The 24,431-nt window shown below is 45.7% G+C and overlaps 1 protein-coding gene across 2 annotated transcripts in view; it reads right to left on the reverse strand.

Annotated features, from left to right (window-relative positions):
* Nucleotides 1–23,564, reverse strand: part of HABP2 (hyaluronan binding protein 2) — a 36,675-nt gene extending 13,111 nt beyond the window's left edge. For both annotated transcript variants that reach the window (XM_081228345.1, XM_081228344.1), the window contains exons 1-3: nt 23,423–23,564; nt 11,269–11,305; nt 835–945 (exon numbers count right to left, since the gene is read on the reverse strand). In XM_081228345.1, coding sequence (XP_081084471.1) covers nt 835–945; nt 11,269–11,305; nt 23,423–23,491 — 217 coding nt within the window. In that variant the 5' untranslated portion in view covers nt 23,492–23,564. The remainder of the gene's footprint in view (nt 1–834; nt 946–11,268; nt 11,306–23,422) is intronic.
* Nucleotides 23,565–24,431: the final 867 nt, after the last annotated feature.

Below are 24,431 nucleotides of genomic sequence, written 5' to 3' on the forward strand. Positions count from 1 at the left end.
TCATGGTTGTCTGAATGGATCTTCCCTTGGGGAATTCTTTATCCTTCTGTTCACACACATTGTTCTTTGGTTCAGGAACTAGGATCCCTGGGCCTGGCTCTTGTTTTGATGGTCCCTTCTGATGTTCCCCTGATGCCCCGTATCTTGGCCCTGCCTTCCAGGCCACTTCGCAGTTACACAGCTTTTATTCCAGCGGCTAAGTGCTTTCCATTACTTCTACTGATTTAGTCACATGGCTTTGCTTAGGCCCAGCTTCTCATTTTCCTTTCTGTCTCAAGGAGCCACAAAAACAAAAAAAAAGTAGCCGAAGCACACATGTGTGAGTGTGCGTGCACACACACACACAACTGTGCAAATCTTCTGAAGAGTGTAAAGAGGAAAAAAAAAAAAACAGCACAGCACAATGCCAAATTTGTGAATGCTACAGTTTGATGCCTAATGCTAAGCCAGACTCTTCTTCATAATTAGGACTACCTGTCATGAAAGCTCTGGGGATGATTTTGAACGTGACTCTAACCCACAGTGTCGGGAGAGCTGGGTGATGATGCACTAACTTGCTGAGTGACCTTGGCTAAGTCAGCTCCTCTCTTGGCCTCACTTGCTTCACCTGTCATTTGAAAGTGGGAGACATGGTCCCTAAGAACCTCCCCAGTATTCAGAGTATGTAATTCTAACTGAAAAAAAAGCCAGTCTAAATAATTTTTTAATACCTATTTTATGAAGCTGGTCAGAGAGGAAGAGAAGAGAGAGCCCTTGCATGTGGTCACACATAAACTCCCCTCCAGGTGTGCTGCTCTCCTCCCAGGAGGGCCCCCAAACAGCTTTGGTACCTACCGTCCTCTGCGTAGTACCAGTCAGGGTTCTCGGGATGGTCAAGAGCACTGCTGGCATTCCCTTCCTGGTCATAATACTCTTCGCTGTACTCATAGTGGTCGAGAGTCCAATCTACAGATGTGGGAACAAGACAGAAGAAACCCTAATCATCAGACCTAAAGACATCACCATTTTATTTCACTGAAAACCCCCTTTCCCAAAGATTTCTAGGTCCTGAAGGAGGGTTCATGTGTCTTTCCAGCTCCTGACACTGACGGGGCAGATAGAAGGGGTCAGGCATTGTGAGTTTTCATTTGAGGGGGCTGGTTTGACCCAGTGAGCCAGCACTGGCATTTGGCAAGGTCAAGAGCACGTGATTGGAAATGGGGAGAAGACAACAAGTTCTGGCTTTTCACTAACCGTGACCTTGGACAAGCCATTTGTATCCTCCGTGCCTCAGTTGTCTCACCTGTAAATAGCAGGAAGATGACTGGGGCGCAGGAGGTCTCCAAGGTCCTGTATGAGATCTGCCCAGGGTCAGATCCAGTGGCACTTGAGTGCCTTGTTGGGTGGTTCTGTGAATGAAATTTCTCAGTGGGACTTTATCAGTCAACTTAGCTGAATAAAGTCAAAGAAACTTGTCACTTTTCTTTCAGCTTCAGCATCAAACTCCTCCCGAGTTATTTATATAAAATCATCATAACTGTTAATATTTACTGAGTCTTTACTATGTCCCAGGCTCTGGACTAAGCATTTTACATGAACCACCCCATTCCATTCTCATAAAAATCTAGATGTATTATTATCTCTACATTAAGCTTAGAAACCTGAGGCTAAAAGAGGTTAAGTAACTTGTCCAAGGTCACATAGCTAATAAATGACAGCATATGAACTAAGGCAGTTTATCTCCATATATCCCTTAAATTGCACTCTCTCAGCTGCTTCAGCAGGCCTCTCATACTGCCTCAGATAATTCACAGTTACCCTTGGGAAAGGGGTCCTATCCTTCCCATTGCATATCCAGCCTGCTAATTAGAAGTTGTCCACGGACAGCCTTGAGAAGGTTCACGGATCTTGCCTACTGAAAGAAAGGGCAGTACATGGCATTACCCATGGTTGTACACCTTACACTAGACCAGTCCACTAGGAAGAGCAGGTGTGTATAAGCCTGGACTCAAGCTCTTTGTTGTCTGGGGCCTTGGAAGATGCTGATAGCTCTGTGGCTGATGGAGAGGAGTTTGGGATTTGAAGAAAGTTGGGTGGGCTTTGCTCTCTCCAGCTGGCAGGAGTATGGCAAGTCAGCAAGTTGAAGCTGTAAGGAAGCTGTCCAGAGATGCATATGATAATGAGGCAGAAGCAAATGCAGATAGCGACTTGAAAAAGCACTCCCACAGAGCCAGCGATGGCCCGGAGGATGGCACTTCACCTAAGCCCAGATTATCAACCACATTATCTTATTCGTCTCTCAGTCATTCCCTTATAGTCTTTATCTCTTTGGCTTTTGAAAAATCGACGTTTGCACAATGGCTGTTTTATATTTCCCATTAAAATGGAACTATCTTTTTATTTCCTTTTTGAATACGCCAACTCTGGTTCCTTGCCAAAGTTTCACCTCATTTATCACAGTGTCAAGTCAAGACTCCCTTTGCTTCCTCATTATTTCTCCCGAGCTGCTTTTCCCCACTATGAAAATGCTCTCAGAGGAGGCCACCTTTCCAGGCATGAGGATCTAGGTTGAAGATAAGGCCATTGTCTTCCTGGAGCAAATAAAGTTTCTTTCCATCTAGCATGATAAAGCAGAGAAAGGGGGAGAAAGTAAGGGGAAAAAATGTTTTTCTGAGTTTGACATGAAAGATTTCAAACTGACATTTGGAAGAGACAATGAGTTTGGTAATGAGATGATCGCCCCATTTCTTTCTTTCTTTTCTCTTTGGAGAATTGATTTTTGTTTTTCCAACAGGTGTTTATAGATAAGCGCCTTCGAATCACTCCTGTAATTTCTCCCATCACTCCCACAAGTCGAGGGTCAGACTGGATAATCTTGGTTAGACCATTAAGAATCATTTCTTTTGCAGATATTTGGAAATGAGGGAAGGTTTTTCATAAAGATGGAACGGTATGGTTTTTCCAGGTGACAGAGGATGGATGAAATATCTGTTGGAGGGTTTTGATTTGAATCCAGCCCTATTTACAAGGTCTGTTCACCTCTCAGTGAAGCTAAGGAGGGAATAAAACACATAGACTTTGAGTTACATTCCTGCTAAGTGAGGCATTAAGTCCCTGCTATTCTCCAGGGTCCAGGGCCCTTGGCTGAGGTAGGATAGAAGCAGCAGAGGCTCAGTGGCCCCAGATTGCCAGAAGCCATCCAGCTGGAAGACTGTGCAAGGGAAGGCACCAAGATCCTTGACATTTGGGGTGGGTTGCAATATGTTTTGAAAATGCTTTTTAGAAGAGTCACCTGGGAGGGTTTCTCTACCTCCAATCTTAAACCTTATTTTGTCTTTTCTATTCTATTGGTACTTCATCCCATTTCCTATGTAAGAAACATGTATTGTGCACCTACAGTGGGACAAGTATTATGCCAGGTGCAGGAAGGCTTTGGGAACAAAAGAGAATTATACAAAAAAGAGTAGAATGTGGCCCCCAGTCAAAGGAGCCTCGAATCCGGGGTGGATGGGGGAAGAAAGCCAGCCAAGGAAGGAGATGAAAGGGTAGTGAGGAGGCAGGGGAGCTGGATGTGGCCAAGTCTAGCTGATAGCCTCAAGTTCCACATTGGCACTCTGGTGTGGTATGAGCCAATCTGATGAAATAAAAGGGACCTGGTTCTTCACCTCTCCCTGTGGCCATGCTTATTACAATGTGCCTTTGCAGCTCCTCTCACCAAAAGATGGAGTCACAAATCAATAAAATTAAAAATGAAAAAGGAGAAGTTACAACAGACACGGCAGAAATACAAAGCATGCTAAGAGACTACTACAAGCAACTCTATGCCAATAAAATGGACAACCTGGAAGAAATGGACAAATTCTTAGAAAAGTATAACCTTCCAAGACTGAACCAGGAAGAAATAGAAAATACAAACAGACCAACCAATCGCAAGTAATGAAATTGAAACTGTGATTAAAAATCTTCCAACAAACAAAAGTCCAGGACCAGATGGCTTCGCAGGTGAATTCTATCAAACATTTACAGAAGAGCTAACACCCGCCCTGCTCAAACTCTTCCCAAAAATTGCAGAGGAAGGAACACTCTCAAACTCATTCTATGAGGTCACCATCAGCCTGATACCAAAATCAGACAAAGATATTACAAAAAAAAAATTATAGACCAATATCACTGATGAATATAGATGCAAAAATCCTCAAAAAAATACTAGCAAACAGAATCCAACAACACATTAAAAGGCTCATACACCATGATCAAGTGGGATTTATCCCAGGGATGCAAGGATTCTTCAATATATGCAAATCAATCAATGTGATACACCATATTAACAAATTGAAGAATAAAAACCATATGATCATCTCAATAGATGCAGAAAAAGCTTTTGACAAAATTCAACACCCATTTATGATAAAAACTCTCCAGAAAATGGGCATAGAGGGAACCTACATCAACATAATAAAGGCCATATACGACAAACCCACAGCCAACATCGTTCTCAATGGGGAAAAACTGAAAGCATTTCGTCTAAGATCAGGAACAAGACAAGGATGTCCACTCCCACCACTATTATTCAACATAGTTTTGGAAGTTCTAGCCACGGCAATCAGAGAAGAAAAAGAAATAAAAGGAATACAAATTGGAAAAGAAGAAGTAAAACTGTCACTGTGTGCAGATGACATGATACTACACATAGAGAATCCTAAAGATGCTACCAGAAAACTACTAGAGCTAATCAATGAATTTGGTAAAGTTGCAGGATACAAAATTAATGCACAGAAATCTCTTGCATTCCTATACACTAATGATGAAAAATCTGAAAGAGAAATTAAGGAAACACTCCCATTTACCACTGCAACAAAAAGAATAAAATACCTAGGAATAAACCTACCTAGGGAGACAAAAGACCTGTATGCAGAAAACTATAAGACACTGATGAATGAAATTAAAGATGATACCAACAGATGGAGAGATATACCATGTTCTTGAATTGGAAGAATAAATATTGTGAAAATGACTATACTACCCAAAGCAATCTACAGAGTCAATGCAATCCCTATCAAACTACCACTGGCATTTTCCACAAAACTAGAACAAAAAATTTCACAATTTGTATGGAAACACAAAAGACCCCAAATAGCCAAAGCAATCTTGAGGGAAAAAAAATGGAGCTGGAGGAGTCAGACTCCCTGACTTCAGACTATACTAAAAAGCTACAGTAATCAAGACAATATGGTACTGGCACAAAAACAGAAATATAGATCAACAGAACAGGATAGAAAGCCCAGAGATAAACCCACGCACCTATGGTCAACTAATCTATGACAAAGGAGGCAAGGATATACAATGGAGAAAAGACAGTCTCTTCAATAAGTGGTGCTGGGAAAACTGGACAGCTACATGTAAAAGAATGAAATTAGAACACTCCCTAACACCATACATAAAAATAAACTCAAAATGGATTAGAGACCTAAATGTAAGACCGGACACTATAAAACTCTTACAGGAAAACATAGGAAGAACAAACACTCTTTGACATAAATCACAGCAAGATCTTTCTTGATCCACCTCCTAGAGTAATGGAAATAAAAACAAAGAAAAACAAATGGGACCTAATGAAACGTAAAAGCTTTTGCAAAGCAAAGGAAACTACAAACAAGATGAAAAGACAGCCCTCAGAATGGGAGAAAATATTTGCAAACGAATCAACGGACAAAGGTTTAATCTCCAAAATATATAAACAGCACATGAAGCTCAATATTATAAAAACAAACAACCCAATCCAAAAATGGGCAGAAGACCTAAATAGACATTTCTCCAAAGAAGGTATACAGATTGCCAACAAACACATTAAAGAATGATCAACAGCACTAATCATTAGAGAAACGCAAATCAAAACTACAATGAGGTATAACCTCACACCAGTCAGAATGGCCATCATCAAAAATCTACATACAGTAAATGCTGGAGAGGGTGTGGAGAAAAGGGAACCCTCTTGCACTGTTGGTGGGAAAGTAAATTGATACAGCCACTATGGAGAACGGTATGGAGGTTCCTTAAAAAACTACAAATAGAATTACCATATGACCCATCAATCCCACTACTGGGCATATACCCAGAGGGAACCATAATTCAAAGAGAAACGTGCACCCCAGTGTTCATTGCAGCACTATTTACAATAGCCAGGTCATGGAAGCAGCATAAATGCCCATCAACAGACAAATGGATAAAGAAGAGGTGGTATATATATACAATGGAATGTTACTCAGCCATAAAAAGGAACGATATTGGGTCATTTGTAGAGACGTGGATGGATCTAGAGACTGTCATACAGATTGAAGTAAGTCAGAAAGAGAAAAACAAATATCGTATATTAACGCATACATATGGAACGTAGAAAAATGGTACAGATGAACTGGTTTACAGGGCAGAAGTTGAGACACATATGTAGAAAACAAGCATATGGACACCAAGGGGGGAAAGTGGTGGTAGTGGTGGTGGTGGTGGGATGAATTGGGAGATTGGGATTGATATGTATACACTGATGTGTATAAAATAGATAGCTAATAAGAACCTACTGCATAAAAAATAAATAAAATAAAATTCAAAAAAAGAGGGCTTCCCTGGTGGCGCAGTGGTTGAGAGTCCGCCTGCCGATGCAGGGGACACACACGTTCGTGCCCTAGTCCAGGAAGATCCCACATGCCGTGGAGAGGTTAGGCCTGTGAGCCATGAACGCTGAGCCTGCACATCCAGAGCCTGTGCTCCGCAACGGTAGAGGCCACAACAGTGAGAGGCCCGCGTACTGCAAAAAAAAAAAAAAAAAAAGAAGAAGAAATAAAAGAAAAAGATGGAGTCAGTTTCTCCATCCCTAGCGTCTGGGCTGGCCTTGGGACTTGCTTTGCCAATAGCTTCTAGTGGAAGCATTGTGTGCCAGCTCCAAGCTTCTCTTTCTCTCTCTCATGGACCCCTGTGACTGCCGTGTGAACAAGTTTGGGCTCTTCTAAGTAGGATAATGTAACATGTGAGGCAGCCCTAGGCCCCAGCCAAGGTCTCAAACATGTAAGAAAACCCAGCTAATCTCCCAGCTGACTACAGACACATGAGGAAGCCCAGTCAAGATCAGCTGACCCTGTCTAGGCTAGAAGAACTGCCCAGCTGAACCCAGTCTAAATTGCCAACCAACACAGTTTGAACTGCACACATGGGTCTGCTTATATATGGATTTTTTTTCAGTAGATACATACGCACATGCACTGTAAATGTATTTTCTCTTCCTTATGGTTTTCTTACTAACATTTTCTTTACTCTGGCTTACTTGTAAGAATACAGCATATAATACATATAACATACAAAATTGTGTTAGTCAACTGTTTATGTTATCAGTAAGGCTTCCAGCCAAGAGTAGACTCTTAGTAGGTAAGCTTGGGGGGAGTCAAAATGGGTTTTTGACTACATGGGGAGGTCAGGACCCCCAACCCTTGAATTGTTCAAGAGTCAACCATATCATGTAGTAATAACAAATGAACACACATGGCTTAATATTGAGTTGCTGGTGGGATACGAATTTTAGATACTAGAATTCCTCAGTGGCCCAGGTGGTTGCAGAATTTTAGGTTTCACGGCTGGATCTCAGAGGACACGTCTCTTGAGTTTTGTATTTAACTTGGTCTATCTGATCTCTTTCCTTCAACTAGACAGTTGGTTTCTTAAGAAAAAGGGCCACGTCCATTCCTCTTTCTACACCACAGTGCCCGGCACAGAGCCCTATATGCTGTTAATATGTGTTGGACAGATCAAGCTTTCCCTCTATGGCCAAGCCTCCCTTCCTTCTGATTGGCTGGTACACAGTGGGCACATAGTTCTGCCAGTGAAGATGGTGTCTGCCTTGTGCAGAGTAAACAGGGAATTTAGGAAAAAAACTATTTGAGATTTGGGTCATAGATATTTGGTGAAGAAAATGCCTGATGAGCTCAATAGGAGTATAGAAATTTGTCCAAGGGCTTTCCTGGGGAGACAGGGACTGCATGCAGCCTGACATGAAATTTGGTTCCATTGGTAGATTTTTAAAAAGTTTTCCAGGTTCCAATACAGATTATTTGAGATTTTCTCTAGGCTATAGAGAAGGAGAAAGCTTTGCGGGAAGAACGGGGAAGCTGTCAGAAGCATTTCATATCAGGTATAAAAAGAAACCCTTGTGGATTTGTCTAATTATAAGAGTCTGTTTTTAGAATTTATCAGGAAGAATGGTAAAGAACATCCTGAGTTAACTCAAATATTCCGAATAATAGGTTATTATGTACTGAGTATTTTCTATATATTGGTGGCTATACAAAATAAACGTGGTCGCACACAACCTTATTTAACTTTAAAAAACCTCTATAGCATAGGTATTATTATTCCCATTTTACAGAAAAGGAAAAACTAAGGCAGAAGGAGATGGTATCAGAACCCAGGTCTACCTAAGTCCAAGTCTGGTTTGCTATTTTATGAGCCCTGGAGCCTCTTGTGGGTCTGTGTTGCCGGACACTCCATGGGTTTTGGCTTCCAGGAAGTAACACCATTGGGAAATCTCTTTTGTCACATCCTCCAGGTCCCTCAACCAGGATTATCGTGGTCCATACATGGGGTCTCTCGGAAAAACTCAAGAGTTCCTGGGATGGGGTTTTGCAGCTGCTTGGGGTAAAGAGCTTGCCAGATGTGTGGAACAGAATAAAAATCCCTGGAATGCCGTCCCTGGTGGCACCATCCATCACTGTGGCACAGACGGCTCCTCCGAGGGCCTCCCCCAAACCCCAACCCTGTCAGCCTGCATTTGATGCTTCCATTCTGGCTGACAGGGCAAGCCCAGCAGAGACCCTTGCTGGCAGGCATCAGGACAGCTGATGGATGGGCTCAGCCTGTGTTGCTGGGCGGAATCTGGCTGGCTTTGAAGAGGCACTTCTGCAGGCCTGTGGGTTGTCATGTCACCTGCTTTGGGGAGATGGGCAGAGTCTGTGTTGTTGGATGGTCACCTCCTCTGCCACCCGTTGGGGACTGTGGCCCAGGCCCATCTGCTCCAGCCAGGCCCTCACCATGTACTGTCTCCAGCAAGACCAACTACAGTAGCAGCTTGCCCGTGGACATGAGCACAGCGTTTCCCTGGCCACACTGTTGTCAAAGCCGGCGGGGAGTCTGACAAATTCCATCAAAGTACAACCCTCAGGTGAAATTAAATCAGTCACGAGCAGGGGTGTTTTTAGAACCTAACCTGCTCTTTGCAGAAAGACCCAGCCACTACATCTCACCCTGTTCCACAGGCAGAGGCTGACAGAACACCTCGAGATGGACTCGGGACCATGCAGGTGGCCTGTTCCAGGGTCCCTTCATCTACTTAACCAAACTATCAGAAGCCCTTGGCAGAGTTCTTATAAAGCCCAGAATCTCAGCATGTTAAATCCCACACTTTCCACTCCTTACTAAGTGGCTTTTCAGCCTGTGCTCGAATACCACCAGTGATGGAGAACTCACTACCCCCCAAGAGCCCAAAAGCCCATTCAGACTTTTTGACAACTATGATGGTGAGGAAGGTCTTCCTGTTTGCAGGTCAAATCTGACCCTATAGTTTCCAATCTATTTGATTAAAGCTGAAGGCCTTATGGACACAAAGAATGTATCCACTCCCTTTTCTGTGATGTCTGTTCAGTAGGGCCACTGCGTACATTTTTGTGTGTTGCTCACTGCACAGTCCAGGGTGTCATAAACTCATAGTCACTGTAGATGTCTTTTGCAACTTTCTGGCAGGTGGCAGTAAAGTTTCTTGAGGTAAATACTCCTGTTAACTGCCACAAAGCCCACCTCGTGGACTAGGGGTGGGGCTGCTTTTCAAACACTTGAAGAGGGTGAGGTCCCTTGAGTGCTAGATGTCCTGTTTCTTCCTCTGTGCAAGCCCACATTTCCGAACCTCTGTCTCGTGGGCACCCAGACCAAAGCAGCTCCTTCAGTGGTGCCTGAGAAGTTCGCGCTGAAGGCTGGGGAGGGGGCAGCTCTTCCCATCTCTTGGCCTTGAACCCTCCCTGGATTCCATGTACGCTGCTGGTCTGGCCAGCTGGGGGAGCCCCCTGAAATATGATTCTTCCAAGCAATTGAATTGTATGTTGTTGAATTCAACACTCTCCTTTGCTTTGGGGAAAGACACAGATCCTTTCCCAGTCCCCACACCACGCTCATGTACATTTCTATCCAATTCCACAAACATTCCCTGAGCATGCAGGGCAGGACAAGGTCCAAGCATCGCTTGCCTTGAGCCGGCACAAATCTGTCTGCCCATCCAGGGCTTTGTTGCCAGAGAATATTGACTGTCAAGCTGAATTTGACCCAGTTATCACCTTCTTTGCTCCGAAGAGACCCTTGATCCAACGTTTAGACGTGACTGCGATCTCCACGTGCCTGGCTCTTGTCCTCTGTGGGTGACCAACACAGGTCGTTACCAGCGGGGGATGTGTCCTCTGCCCCAGTGAAATAATCAGTGGAGTTTTCTCCCTTGGGCCTCAGAGCAGCAAAGGGAGACTCAGACCCAGAGACAGAGACCGAGAGATGGACGATGGGACAGGAAGGAGCAGCTCTGCTCAGCTCAGGCCCGGCTGAGGGCACCAGGCAGAGGAAGCGGGACAGGTGAGAGGTGGCAGGTGTGTCTGTGAGAGAAGAGCCTGTGTGAAGGAACATTGAGGAGACACACCGGATGGAGGAGCAACCCAGTGGGGGTGCTGGTGAGAGGCCATCAGCAGCGGTGGGCCAGCCGGGGGCTGCCTGCACGGCACCACCCTCTCAGCACAGAGGGGCTGGCTCCCCACCGAAGGGGGTGGAGAGAGTGGGGTAGCACAGAGCTGGCCTTCCTGGAGCCACTGTTCAAGACACCCTCACTTTGCCTTGGCCTTTTGGTCTCGTTTCAGACACGAATGTGCTGTGTGACCTCGGGCAGGATGCTTCCCCTCTCTGGGCCTCAGTATCCTTCTGTATAAAATGAAGGGGTTTAAAGGCTTCAGCAATTCTTCCCTTGGGGTCATGAGACTGGACATCAGGGATGTCCACAGGCACCTCAAAATTGTGTAAAGCACTGTGTTGTGTGTGTGTGTGTGGACACCCAAATACCCAGGAATGCATTTCTCTGGGAAGATCCTCAAAGCGGTCCGTGACATTTCTGAACCATTGGAACCCTGAGGTCACATCCACACTCGCGTGTACAGGCCCCCTTTTCTCCATCCCAGAACCAGCCTGTGGGGTTGGCAGCCCCAGGGGGGTCCGCACACTCACCTGGGTCCATGTCGGTGAGTAAAGACAGGAGGGAGAACTGAAAAACAAAATGACACAGAGCAGAGCAAGGTTGAGTCTTCCAAGCAGGCTGGGTGCTTTCCTGAGCTCCTGCGAGCTGAAAGGAGCCTTCTTGGAGTCATAGCTAGGGCACAGGAGCACGGGGTGCTTTCTGATGGCTGGAGGGGTGGTGTCGTGGATTGGAGAGATAGGGGGTGGGGCCTATTTGACGATGTTCCCCACTCTTCCTGTGCTGGCTGAGCATCCAAAACGTCACTCTTTCTCCCCAGGGTGGATGTGTAGTGCTTGCACTTACCTATTCCCAGGCGGGAACCTGGCCGCCCAGGTACTGACCGTCTTGTCAGATACAGTGATCAGCATGTACTGTGCATCTCCTCTGCCCGACTACACATTGCTGCATTTAACTCTTCTAACAACCCTATGAAGAGGCTTTATTAGCCTGTTTACAGATGGGAAAATTGAGGCTCAGAGGTCACACAGCCGTGATAGGATTCAGATTCATGCCCAAGTCTAGTGATTGTCTCAGGTGACAGTTCCTTAAGGCTGGAGATGGACAGATGCTTAAACTCTCCAATTACTTCCCACTGTTCTTGGAATAAAATACAAACACCAACTAGGACCTGTAAACCTCCTCCCCTACCCCTCCCTCCTGCTGCTCTTTACTAGGTTCAAAATGGCACTAGCCAAGCTCTTTCCACCTCAGGGCATTTGCAATTGCTGTTCCCTCTGCCTAGAAAGCTCTCCACCCCACCCCTCCAATGACCATCACTGGGTCTCAGCTTAAACGTCATCTTCCCCGACTCCCCTCTCAGTATGACATGCCCCCACTGTTTTATCTCTGCACCCATTCATTTCCTCCATGGTCCCCATTACAGCTTGTAATTTTGTATGTTTATTTGCATGTTATCTCTCTCTCACATCAAGCTCTGCCCTCACAAGAAAGTCGAGGCTCTTGTCTGTTTCATCACTGATGTATTTACCCAACATTGAGCATGGTGCTTGGCACACGGCATGCCTCAAAAAGTTTTGCCGAAAAAATAAATAATGATAGGAATAGTGTTTTTTGGCGGTGGTGGTAGTGTTTTTTGTTTTTTTACAATGCGGTACTCACCAGAAAAAGAAAGTTTTACTTATTTAATAGCTGGAATATTTTCTTTCACTTACATCAGATGTCAGCAAACAAACGTCCTTGAGCTAAACCCGGCAGTTGTGTTTTTGCCAATAAAGTTTGATTGGAACATGGCCACGCCCACCTGCTTACACATTGCCTGTGTCTGCCTTTGTGCTGCAACTGCAGGGCGTTTGTTGACACAGAGAGTATAGTCCCAAATATCTCCTATCGGGTACTTTACAGACCAAGTTTGCTGACCTCTGACTTGGAAAACAAGAGTTCTACCTCCTGACAGGGTTCCCTTTGGGTGGGTCTCGGTGACCAGGAAGTGGCTGTCAGTGTGATGTATCTTCCTCGTACCCACGTGTCTAGGCAGTTTGGTATATTTGCTTCCTCTACCCTCAGCAGAAGTTTTCATTTTCTGTTTTACTGTAGCCTCCTCAGTCATTTTTGGGTAAAATAGTAAAAAGAAAGAATGCATCCCGACGTGGTGTAAACACAATAGGGCACAACATCGACTTGTAGCATTCTGGACAACAATGCGTATCCTAAATCTACTCATGAGGAACATATCAGGCCCAAACTGTGGGCTTTCTACAAAATAACTAGCCTCGACTCTGCAAGATTGTCAGTGTCATAAAAGGCAAAAAAGGTGGGAAGGCTGTTCTTTATTAAATGAGGCTAGAGAGGCCTGACAACTAAATGCAGTGTGGGTCCTTGATTGGATCCTAGATTAAAAAAAAAAAAAAGCCCTAAAAGATATTATTGGGACAATTAGGAAATCTGAATATAGACTTATGTCAGTATTATTTCGTTAGTGTTGAATTTCTTGAGAGTGATAATGGTAGTGTGGTTTTGTAGGAAAATGTCCTTATTCTTAGAAGATGCTCAAGTAGGGAGGGAGATGTCTGCAATTTAGGTGCAAATGATTCAGCAAACCAACCAACCAACCAAACAAACAAACAAAACAAATGTATATATCGGGTTGGCCAAAAAGTTCGTTTGGGTTTTTCCCCAATGCATAAGAGATCATGGCAGAAAGCAACTACGGCAAAGGCTCTGTGTTGCATCTCTCTGGGTGAATGATAATCAGTGAAATATTCTTTCCACTTTTCTGGAGGTTTGACAAATTAAAAATCAAAAGTTGTGGGGGAGAAAGTCATGCAAAGAAAGGGAGAGAAGCCATCTGTTGTCTGGACAGTGCCTACTTAAATGCATCACTATTGCCCTGCCCTGTTTCTGCAGGAAGTAGACAAGGGGTGGGGATTTTGTTTGGTGGGGGTTGGTAGTGGCTGGCGGGGTTGGCAGAAGAAAGGCAGGTTCAGGTCTCAGGGTGTTTCTGGGCCTGGGGTGCTTGAACAGGGAGCAGCGGACGTTGACATCTCTGGGCATGAGTGGCAGGCAGGTGACAGAGAAGAGGCATGAGGGGACCCTGAGAACAAATGTTACATCTCCTTCAGTCTCACCCTCGTCACAGCCAGTCAGCGCAGCCTTGGTCCTGGTCCTTTGCCTGCCTCATCCTCCCTCCATAAAGCTTGTGTGGAGGTCAGGGCCCATCACTCTCTACCTGTCTTCATCCAGCCCTTCAGGACCTGAGCCAGGGCGAGAGCCCCGAATCTTAGCTGGAAAACTGGAGCTTGAGGGAGAGTCAGGTGCTGCGCTGCCCACAGCCAGCAGGTGGCAGACGTGCCCTTCCCAGGAGTTGGAGCTGGCGCTGGGGCTCAGACGGAAAGCAAACAAAAAGAAAGCAGGACCTTCCTGGCCTGGGGGCACCTTCAGATCCCACAGGCTCTCAGGGGGTCTGAAGCAGCTGCCGCCCAGCTGTGCAGCCTGGGCTGCATGTCAGGGTGTCCCAGGGGTCCGAAGCAGACCCACTCATTTTGTGGAGCACTGGATCCATCCTCAGAAAGAGGCTGTGGTGAAATGTGGACACCGGCAGCCCAAACACCAGGCTGGATATTGGGGGACCAAACCGGAAAGGCTAGGACAATAGCCAGTGATTTATGCCGTATACCTGGATCCTGAAGCTAACCTGGACGATGGCGGGGGGCTGAGGGGAATGGATAGACAGAATATTCGCCTCCTTTCATCCCATCATTCCATTCCAGTTTTCAAAAGAGATAGGGAAATAAGAACTCCTATGCCTGGGACTTGCAAATCTAAAGAGGAAGGTCATCGATGCAAAAGAAGTAGGAAGAGGCGCAGGAAGGGACAGCTATGATCTCAGCTCACATTTATTAAGACCTGACAGTTGCCAAGGACTGTGCTAAATGATTTATGTGCATTTTGTCTCTTTTATTGCACAGAATCCTTGATAATTGAAGTACTATAATTCTGCCCATTTTAGAGTGAGAAAACACGTTTGCAGAGATTAAGTTGCCCAAAATAACTCAGCTAGTAAATGATAGAGCCAGGCCAGAAAAGAGCCAGTCTAACACCAGAGCCATTGTTGTGAGGGATGAGGGACCCACAGCCTGCAAACATGGTGTTGAAAAGAGGGAGAAGGAAGTGGGAGAGCTACTTAACCCTAAGAGAAGCAAGGCACTGAGCCCGGTGAAGAGATTGGGTCCTTATTCTTGGAAACCTTTGGGAAAATCTTGTCCAGAGTTGCCCAGGCCTGGGCAGACACAGAGAGGGGCCACTAGGTCCCATGGGCATCTGGGGAAGGGACCAAAGTCATCTGCAGCCTCAGCCAGTCCACTGTGACAAACACATCTCAGCAAACATCTTCACCCAGATCAAAAGGCACGCAAGCCACTGCCTGCTTCTTCCACCATATTTATTCCCAGTCTCACCAGGGATGAGTGGTCACAACTGCCTCAGCTCCTCTTAGAGGGCTGGGAATAGCTGCTTCTTGCACATGGAAAGGTAGCTGCTTTGCAATAGATTCAGAGACCTCTCTAGATCCAATTGCTAGTCCATCTACAATCGGGCTTTCACAATGGACCCGTGGCTCAGGACTTTGGCCTTCCCCAGTTAGAAGCAAATTATTAGCAATGTTTATATCCCACCCTCCAGCCCAGTCAACAGGGAGCATGTCTCATGATCTGGTGTCTTCTAGGCTCAAGGTGGTTGGTGGGGAAGGCAGGGAGGGGCAGAGAGAAGGAACCTGTTTCGGAGTCTTACTGATTTACAGTGTAATCTCCTTGAGGGTGGAGGGAGTTGAGGTCTAATCTCTTCTGTCCTATCTTTATTCTAGTCATGATTTCAACTCAGGTTCTTCCTCTACCTTTCACAATTTTAGACCTTCCTGAAAACAAAACAAAAAGGCAGAGGCTAAAAGTCTGCCTTGATGGGTTCCAGGAATGAACTGATAGGAAATATTCTCAGAGGACTGGGAGGGGCTAGACCTGACCTTTGGGGCTAGAAGCTTGACTTAGAATGAACCAATAGCAGAAAAATCTTTCACCTGGTAAATAAGAGATTGGGACTCAAATTCCAGCCATCTCTTTCTCTGCAGTTATTCTACCATGACCGGGTGGTAGACCAGGTGTCACTGCACACCAGGAAGAGATTTGCATTGCTCCTAAAGGAAGCTGGGGAGGAGAGAACTCTGCACTGTGGCCAGGTGAGGGTGAGGCTGCTGGGCTGGAAGGCAAGCCAGGGACAGGAGTGCACAGCTCAGCAGGGCCAGTCCCCACTGCTGGACACAGAGCTCAAGGTTAGGGTGAGAGGCGGAGGTGACAGAGGACAGGGGTTGCCAGTATCCCAGGCACCATCCCACCTGCTGCCTCATGACATCCTCCCACTCTGGCCCCTCCTGCAAAAAGCTGTGTCATGAGATGAACAACTGTGCAAAGCCTCAGTCATTTTTTTTTAATTGTAAAATATATACTACATGATATTTTTCATTTTAACCATTTCTAAGTATACCATTCAGTGGCATTAATTACATTCACAGTGTTATGTAACCATTACCACTGTCTATAGCCAAAACTTTTTCATCATCCCCAACGTAAACTCTGTACCTATTAAACAATGACTCTCTTCCTTCCTCTTCCAAGCCCGTAGTAAGCTCTATTCCACTTTGTCTCTATGAATTTGCCTGTTCTAGCTACCTCATATAAGTGGGGTCATACATTATGTGTCCTTCTGTGACTGGCTTTATTTCACTATGACTAATGTTTTCAAGGTTTGTCCATGTTGTAGCATATCTCAACAATGTGTTCCTTTTTATGGCTAAATAGTATTCCATCATATATCACACTTTGTTTATCCATTCATCTGTTGGATACTTGGGTTGTTTCTATCTTTTGGCTATATGAATAAGACTGCTATGAACATTGATGTACAGATATCTGTTTGATTCCCTGGTTTCCATTCTTTTGGGCCAGTACCAGAAGCAGAATTGCTGGGTCATATGGTAATACTGTGTTTAACTTTTTAAGAAACCACCATGCTGTTTTCCACAGTGGCTACACCATTTTACATTCCCACCAGCAATAAATGAGGGTTCTGATTTTTCCACATCCTCACCAATACTTGTTATTTTCCATTTTTAGAAGGTTCTAGGCATCCTAACAGGTATGAGGTGGTGCCACTCAGCCCTTTGTAGTCACAAGGAATCTCATCCTTGCTTTAGCACACAAGCTGTGCAACGCTGTCCCAGGATCAGCAGCTTCACTGTGGCTTTGCTTTAATCTGAAGCTCAGGGTGAGGAGGGACGGCTCTAATGGGGAAATTCGGAGGCCAAGGGAGAAGGCACCAGGTCCCTGTGGGTGGTTTCCTTCTTGAGGGCCTGCATGAAGCTGTTCACAGGACCACAGCGATGGGCCAGGAGGCGCTGTGAAGAGGAGCTGGCCTAGACCCTTTATGTGCAAAGGAGGAAGCTCAGGCCCAACAGGGTGACATGGCTCCTGTAAGGACGCGAGTGGATGGGGCCAGGGAGGAATTCAAGGCTGGGTCGCCTCACTGTGAGGCTGCCTCAGAGCCACCTGTACAGACCTCTGCCCAGTTAACTGGAGACTGGACTGCAGCTTCGTGCAGCAAGCAGGGCTGGGGCAGGGCAGAGAGGAGGGTCCCGTGTGTAGACCCTGGGAATTTCCATTTTTATCTGGGGAGCTTTTGATAAGAATTCAGATCCCTGGGCCCCACTTGCAAGGTTGTGCTTCCATGGGCCTGGAGTGGGCCCAGAACATGCATTTTCAATCAGCCCCCAGCTCACTCTGCCATTGGCCACACTTCGATTTTACCTCTCTTAGGCCTGAAGCTCCTGGACAAGGAGATAAGTGAGTCTATCTTTGCTCCCGTGCAAATTGTTCAATCTCTTTGTGCCTCGTTCCCCCAGCGATAAAAGAAAGAATTCCCTTACGCGACCTGATGTTTGATTCAGGGGGATTTGTCCGCTCAGGTAGAGCACAGCATTTGCAGTGGGTTACTCTTCAGCTAAGCACTTAGTGAGAAATTTTGATACAAATGGCTCATCCCAGGACTTGTGGCGAGGGGGCTAAAGGATTGGTGGTGAGACCATCCAGGATAAGGAGACTGGATAAAAACAAACACTCATTTCTGGGTGTGATCATGCACTTCAGAACCCTTTGAAAAGGCAGGTGTACAAAAAAAGAAACAGAAGGGCCGGTGGGGGTGGAGTCTGAGGCCCACCACATGGGCAAAAGCCCCATATTCGCCTCCTTGGCCAGTCGGGTCTCAGGAAAAGCCCGGGGGTTCTCAGGAAAGTAACTTCCCCATTGATGGGAACCAACTCCACCCCTGAAGCTGTCTTTACTTCTGTGCTTTCTCTGTTGTGGGACGTGAACCGCTGCTGGTACCCGAGCTGATTTGGGTGGTGCCTGGCCAGGGAGAGACATCGCATCAAAAACACAGTGTGAGAACATATATACACGACCAAACGTAAGGTAGATAGCTAGTGGGAAGCAGCCGCATAGCACGGGGAGATCAGCTCGGTGCTTTGTGACCGCCTGGAGGGGTGGGATAGGGAGGGTGGGAGGGAGACGCAAGAGGGAGGAGATATGGAAACATATGTATATGTATAACTGATTAAATTTGTTATAAAGCAAAAAATTTTTAAAAAAAATTCTAAAATAAAAAAAATAAAAATAAAAAAAAACACAGCACAGTGTGAGAGAGTCATTCCCTTCTCAGTTTCACTGTCATCTCTTCCAATCCCATCACAAAGGCAGACTGGGGTGGCACTAGTAAGTCCCTCCCCTCTATCTCTTGCTCCTCACAAGGAGAAAGCAGGCGTCAGCTCTGCGTTTTAACATGACAGCTGCAGCCAGTTAGAATTCAGTGGCATTGTTTCATTTTCTTTGATTTTCCCATTTATAGTAGTGATGGTTTCCTTTAAAAATATATCTATCTAGGTAGACAAAAAGTGAGTCTGTTCAACAAAAGTATTAAGAAACTAGTCTGGGCTTTGGCAAAAGTTCTGAAGATGGATTCGTTCATGACTAAAGTTTTGAAAGCACTGAGCTAATGGGTTAGCCATCTAGCAAGACTTGATCCTTCTGGTGTTGGAAAGAAACGCTTCCGGGATTGTTGAAGGAGCCTCCAGCGGGAGTGGCTTTTCCTCCTGCCTGAAGCTGGCGTCTGAGGCCACTGTCCCCCTGGACACCTTCCATTTCACATTGAAAGTCCCAGTCGTTACGGGGTAGTGCCTGGCATGGCAACCTCTAACACAGTGGTTATGAGCATGGAACTGGCATCAGGCAGACCTGGGTTTGAATCCCAGCTCTGTAACCTCGCAGGGGGGCCATTTGCACAGATGACTTAATTTTTGTAAAGCTTAGTTTCTTATCTGTAAAATGAGGATAACAGTGGTCCTTAACTCATAGGGCTGTTGGGAAGCTTTACATGAGATAATAAACATAAAGCACACAATACCTGACATATGGTAAAGACTTGATAAACTTAATAAATACTTGCTGCTATGATTATGATTAGGATAATTAGCCACTGTTGTCAATGAGTTTGAATTTTTTTTTTTTCAAATTATTAAGTGATTGAGGGGAGCTCACTCAGCACAAACTCTTCCTCGAATTTGTTCATCAGGTCACAAGCATGTCACACCAACCCCCTTCCCTCAATTTTCCTGGGATCTTTGCCAAGTCCTAAGCCAGGAAACCTTGTTATATTAATTATGAAGAAAAAGCATGTTTTATTTAAAATCCCGGCTGCCGAATATTCTGCCATGCTGTTTCTCTGTGACAGCAGAATTGCTTTTGCATTTAGGAAACTCTAATGACTTGAAAATATAAATATATCTGTGCCTACATACACACGCGATTTCCTGCGACCTGATTTCCCTAAATACCAGTGTACACTGCCAAAGCTAATGAGATGGACTTGTGCTTAGGATCAGGTTTCTTAAAAATCTATAAGAACATGCAGTGCAACTCAGTCCCTCTCTTCTCCATAAGACTCTGAATGGGTTACAGCAAGAGGAAGTGATGTCTCCTAGACCTGAAAGAGACTCTGACACTCCAAAGCATCGACGCTTTGAAAAAGGTGGTTCGTGTTATCCCATCCAAAGCCTTGTTTGGTCCTGGGGACCGGGTAGATTTGGATGCTTGAATTAATCAGACACTGAGCCCTGTTACCTGACCATCCAAAATCGGCTCTAATACCTCAGCATCCACAGTGTTTCTAAACAATAACCAGACAAGCAGCCTCTCTCTCCATTTCTTTCTCTTTTTGCCTCTCTCTTTCCAGGGTAGGATGAGGTAGATAATGTATACCTATCAAGCAGAGAGGGTGTCAAAAAGAGAGAGTGCTGGGGCCTGTGGGATCTGGGAGGCTTCAGCTTCTAATATCAGAAGCAGTAGTTCCTTCTCCCCTCGGTGCCATGCAAAAATGGGAGCCTGTGTTACTAGAATGCTTGATTTTCAAGAAAAGCTGGGGATCTGTATTATGTGAAATGTTCTAATTCTCAGATGTCACCAAGCAATTGAAAGGAAACGAAAATACTCTTCAGGCTGAACTTCTACCCACCAAATAAAACTCGGGCTGTGAGCAGAATGTACCCCAAGCTGCCAATGTGCAACCTCTGGTCTATGCAGACATTTTTGTGACTCTCTACCTAGGAGGATTCTGGAGTTCTAGAGTTCTTGGACTCTACACTCTAAACAACTCTAGGGTTTAAAAAGCTTAGAAATGGGAGCAAACATGCATTTTAATTGTAAGGCCCGCTGTTGTGGATGGGCTGAGACAAGCAGGGCAGGCCTGACAAGTTGTCCTCTGGCTCATGACCCTAGAAGAGGTCAAATTACATTATGGCTGAGGCCAGTGGCACCTCAGATCACCCTAAGAACCACAGCAAGAAGAGATGTCTAAGCCCTGGGGACGGGGCACAATACCGTTGAGCGGGCCTCCTGTGATGGGTGAGCAATTGGACAGAGCTGGGTCTCTGTCCTGGCTGGGAAGTTAGTTCAACATCTTTGGGCTTGTTTCTCTTTCAAAAAATGGGAATAACAATACAAGACTGTGCTGGGGACAGGTATTCAAAACTGACAGGTAAGGAAAAACAAATCTAGACCAGACCAGGAAGGCACTAAAAAGGATTCCCTGGAATCCATGGCAACTATATTTGACTGCGCCTTTTTTGGATCGTGGATATCTGAGTAAAAACCTAAGTTAAGGATGAGCCTACAGAGAAGTCTTCATAATTTTTGTTGCATGATCTGAACTCGTGGGAGGGTCTCCAGGCATCTTTCCAATGGGCAGCAAGCAGAGACCCTTTGCTTTAAAGTTTCAGAGGCACATGGAGTCTGTTACCCTCCACCCAGCAAAGAGGCCCCTGGTCTAAGAGCCTCCCATCCCTACAGGAAGGACCATGCCCTGAAGCTATATGGACCAAAGAAATCTCATCCTCAGCCAGGGCCCCAGGCAAAAGACCTTATCCGAACAGATGGACACCAGCCATAGTCTAGGACTCAGCTCTGCCACCTCCCAGCTTTGTGACTTGAGGACACTTTACCCAGCTCCTGATCTGTAAACTGAGATCAATAACAGTACCTATTTCTTAGGGTCCTTCTGGAGGACCCAAAGACCAACGCCTCAAAAGCACAGAGCCTGGCACACAGGATTTTTCATCAAATGGTAGCAGTTGGTTATTATTTTTAGCTACATGGGGCAGGAGAGGCCACCCTGTCCATCGGGCTATGGGGCCCCTTCCTTCCTGGTGATGCCTCAAACTCTCTAGACATCTGAGTGAGTTGGCCACTTTCCCCTGGATGTCTGTGTACTGGTCTATGGGTCACAAGCTGCCCTCCCGACCACCTGTCTGGCACACATCTGGAGTAAGAAAACATTCCAAAGCCCTGAATCCCCTCTTTGGAATTGACTAATCTCATTGCCTAAAGGCTATCTCTCGTATTTTCTCTTTTATCCATATTGACTTATATTTTCATTGCTAACCCTAAACATTCACTGGGGCTTGCAAAAAAAGGGATTTGGGGCGAGCATTACCTTTTGGTGAATTTCAGACAGACTGCATCCACTGCCTTCCTTGCCTGCAAACTTTAGGATCTAATTCTTTCTGACTGGTACTTTCTCCGGGCCCCTTGCAAACCTCTGATAGTTTCCATCGCTTTTCTCTAGACTTGTGGTATTTCTGCAGGATCTTGGCCCCAGACATCCAACAACAATCAGTGATGTAGGGGGTTTGATAACAACCGGTCATTGTAGCCACACCACACACACACACACACACACACACACGCGCGCGCACACACACACACACGCACACACACACACACGTCATCACTGGGAAAGGAAACCCTTCCAGAGGTGAGTCATTGGCAGCTTAACATGGAACTAAGGTACATGTCTGAGTACAGTTTACCAAAAGGGGAGGAGAAGCTGTTGTTTTTAAAGCGTGCTAATCAGAAAACCTGGAATTTAATCTGCTGCCTGCAGGAAAATCTCTATGGAGTGAAATGGGAAATAAGATGCAAAGGTATTTAATGAGATAAATAGGTTATGACTGTTATTTCAGTTCTCCCCCCTCTCTTGTTCTCTATTCAAACCCCCTCCACTCCAACAAAGGGGCGCATTCTCTGATTTTTATAGAGAACTCGTATTCACTTTGGAAATCTCAAGGGAAAAGAGCTAACATTTATTGAAAGCCACATGCATTGCCCCACTCAATCGGTCTCGACCCTCCCCAAATCTGGGGGAGATTATCGCTAGGTTTGCAGTAGAGGAAGCTGAGGCTCACAGAGATGATGTTACTTGTTACTTGTTCCGCAGCTAGAAGGCGGCAAAGCTGAGATTCAAACCCTGGCTCCCAAGCCCACACTCATGCCTCCAACCCATCCAAGAGGCGCGATGTCTGGTGAAGGCCCTCTCTCACGTGTCCACAGAGACCCAGCTAACACTCTTGGACCACAGCGGCACACAGCAGGAGCCGACACCTCCACAATTCACCTGCTCCCGGATGTCTTGAGTCCCCCATGTGAGAACCCCTGAGGTCCCTTTCCTTCCATTCTCACCATGACCTCCCTGGGGCAACTGCTCCTTTCTGCCCCATGCACTACAGCCATGGTTACAGGGTGATGGGAGAAAAAATGCTGCCCACAAAGCTTCTCTCCACATCTAATCCATCTAAGTAAGCCTGTTGCCCGCAGGCTTCTCCTCTAGAGCCAAAGCACAGGGGTTCTTACCCTAGTGTCACCTGAAATAGCGGGAGAACGTGGTATGTGCGTTGGCATGTACGGAGAGAGAGTTTGTAGCTTTCAGCAGCTTCCCAGAGGGATCTCTGAGATCCATGTCAGATCACAACCCACTGCCTTAGCAGATTTTCTTGCTCTGATCTCCTTAGTTGGAAGGTATTCATGGAGACGCTGCTCCAAGAGGGCTCAAGTCAATTGCATGGCTTCATGGAACTGGCCCCTTAACAGCAACCAACATGACAGGCCTGCATCAGCGCTTGAAATCAGGACATTTTGGACCTGACAACACCAGCCTTTCACAACTAAAGTTTCTCCTCACTCCTGGCCCAGCTGGTTTGGTCCTCCTAATAACCTCAGAGCCTCTCAACTACAGATATTTGAAAAGAACACTTACCCCGAAGGCTGTCTTTCCCGCCAGAAACATTAACAACAGAACATGGAGATCAGACATTCTGGCAAACATCTTTGTAGTTTAAGAACTCTTGTTTTGCTCTAAAAACAATTTCTTTTGTTGTCTATGCCTTTAGGGGGGAAAGTGTCAGTCTCCAAGGATTCAGGAACAAATGAAGAGGATGCAAATTATTAACTAGGCATCAAATACTGTTTAATGTTTAATGTTTTGCAAACCAACTATCTTGATTAAACAAATGGTAACTTTGGGGCTGGGCTGAGCCATGGGGGTGGTTTGTTTTCTGGAGAGAAAGCAGCAAAGTGCCCCTGGCTCCTGGGGCTGGGGGTGAGGGGGTAGCTGCTGAGTGTTCAGCGCAGAAGGCCCGATGGTTCACTAGCATCCCAGCCACAGGGTGAGAGCCCTAATAGGGTGAAACTCCTGCCACGGGCCTCTGACATTGCTGATTTGAACAGAATGTTAATAGAGTTCGGATTCACCAAATCTCAAACAGAATTAAGGCATGGATGGGCTCCTAATAACATCACGCTTTATATTCATGAAAAATAAATTAAAGGATGCAAAACTGCTATTGACAAACATTGATTCTGGGCCCTTTGAAGCATTGCCCATGGTTGCTTGTTGGCTTCAAAAGTTTTCTTTTAAATTTCATTACATAAGGTTTAACTTTTTAATTAGTTTTTTTTTTTCCTTTCATTGGAGTCTTTCTTTGATCAAGAGGGGGAAAAAAACCCATGATGCTCATATTTGGGGCCAATTGTTTCCTGCGTTCCTTTTATAGCTGCACTGGTTACAGGTAGCAATATGTAGAGCAACAGTTACCTGTGAAGCGTGGGTGCACGTGGATACAACTGATCTCTTTAATAGGCATCACTGTGAGCTCCTATAAACACCTCACTGCCCACAAGAATCTACGCAAGGGCTCCAGGAATCCTCTCGCTTGAGTCCTAAATCCAGGTTCTGAAACCCTGCTGCCGACTGAGGCAGGTGCTCA

This window comes from Mesoplodon bidens (genome assembly GCF_964165515.1).
Source record: "Mesoplodon bidens genome assembly, chromosome: 1".
Lineage (NCBI taxonomy): Eukaryota > Metazoa > Chordata > Mammalia > Artiodactyla > Ziphiidae > Mesoplodon > Mesoplodon bidens.